This window comes from Rhinopithecus bieti, unplaced genomic scaffold (genome assembly GCF_001698545.2).
Source record: "Rhinopithecus bieti isolate Rb0 unplaced genomic scaffold, ASM169854v2 scaffold_9106, whole genome shotgun sequence".
NCBI lineage: Eukaryota > Metazoa > Chordata > Mammalia > Primates > Cercopithecidae > Rhinopithecus > Rhinopithecus bieti.
Window position 1 is genome coordinate 1 of NW_016805895.1, and position 614 is coordinate 614.

At 59.1% G+C, this 614-nt stretch overlaps 1 protein-coding gene across 1 annotated transcript; it reads right to left on the minus strand.

Annotated features, from left to right (window-relative positions):
- Positions 1-4: 4 nt before the first annotated feature.
- LOC108530853 (delta(3,5)-Delta(2,4)-dienoyl-CoA isomerase, mitochondrial-like) lies at positions 5-614 on the minus strand (the record flags this gene model as incomplete). Its single annotated transcript, XM_017873928.1, has 3 exons — positions 534-614; positions 154-337; positions 5-11 (listed from the first exon to the last, which is right to left on the minus strand). Coding segments are annotated over exons 1-3 (243 nt in total), but the record flags the coding sequence as incomplete, so codon positions are not given.

Consider the following 614-nt stretch of genomic DNA (forward strand, 5'->3'; position numbering starts at 1 on the left):
CTACCATCTCTCTGTGAAGCAACGAGTGAAGGGCTACAAATAGGGTGGGAATACCCTGCCCTCATGTCCATCTCCCCACAGGGTTCCACTCTGGCCCAGTCCCGCAGCCCCCGCCTCCCCGGCAGGCAGGCCTCCAGGATCTGCAGGTCAGACCTCCAGAAGGCCTTGTTCATGGCATTCCTCTTGTTGGGCCGGTTGAGCTGGACATGCAGAACATGTTTCTGCGCAGACGTCACACGAAGGGACTCATAGCTGTGGTCTGGGGCTTCCTCTTGTGCAGAGGAGCCAGTGAGGCGAAGGCTAATACTGGGTCCCGAGTAGTTGGAGGCTGTCAATCCTGCGGAGAAAGAGCCTTTGATGACCCCAGACTCCAAGACACAGGCCTATAGAATTAGGGAGCCCTTCAAAAGGGAGCACACGCACCCCTGAATTTAGGGGACTCGGGCCCTTCGTGACCTCGGATGGGCCTCCCCGTCCTACAGCTGCTGTAACAGCACGACAGGGATACACCCCCATGTCAAGAGCTGACTCACGCCAGCTCAGTAGGTCGCGGAGTCTGCGAGAAGCCACTATCGCCGCCGCCATCGCCGCCGCCTTCGTCTACTGCGTTGGGA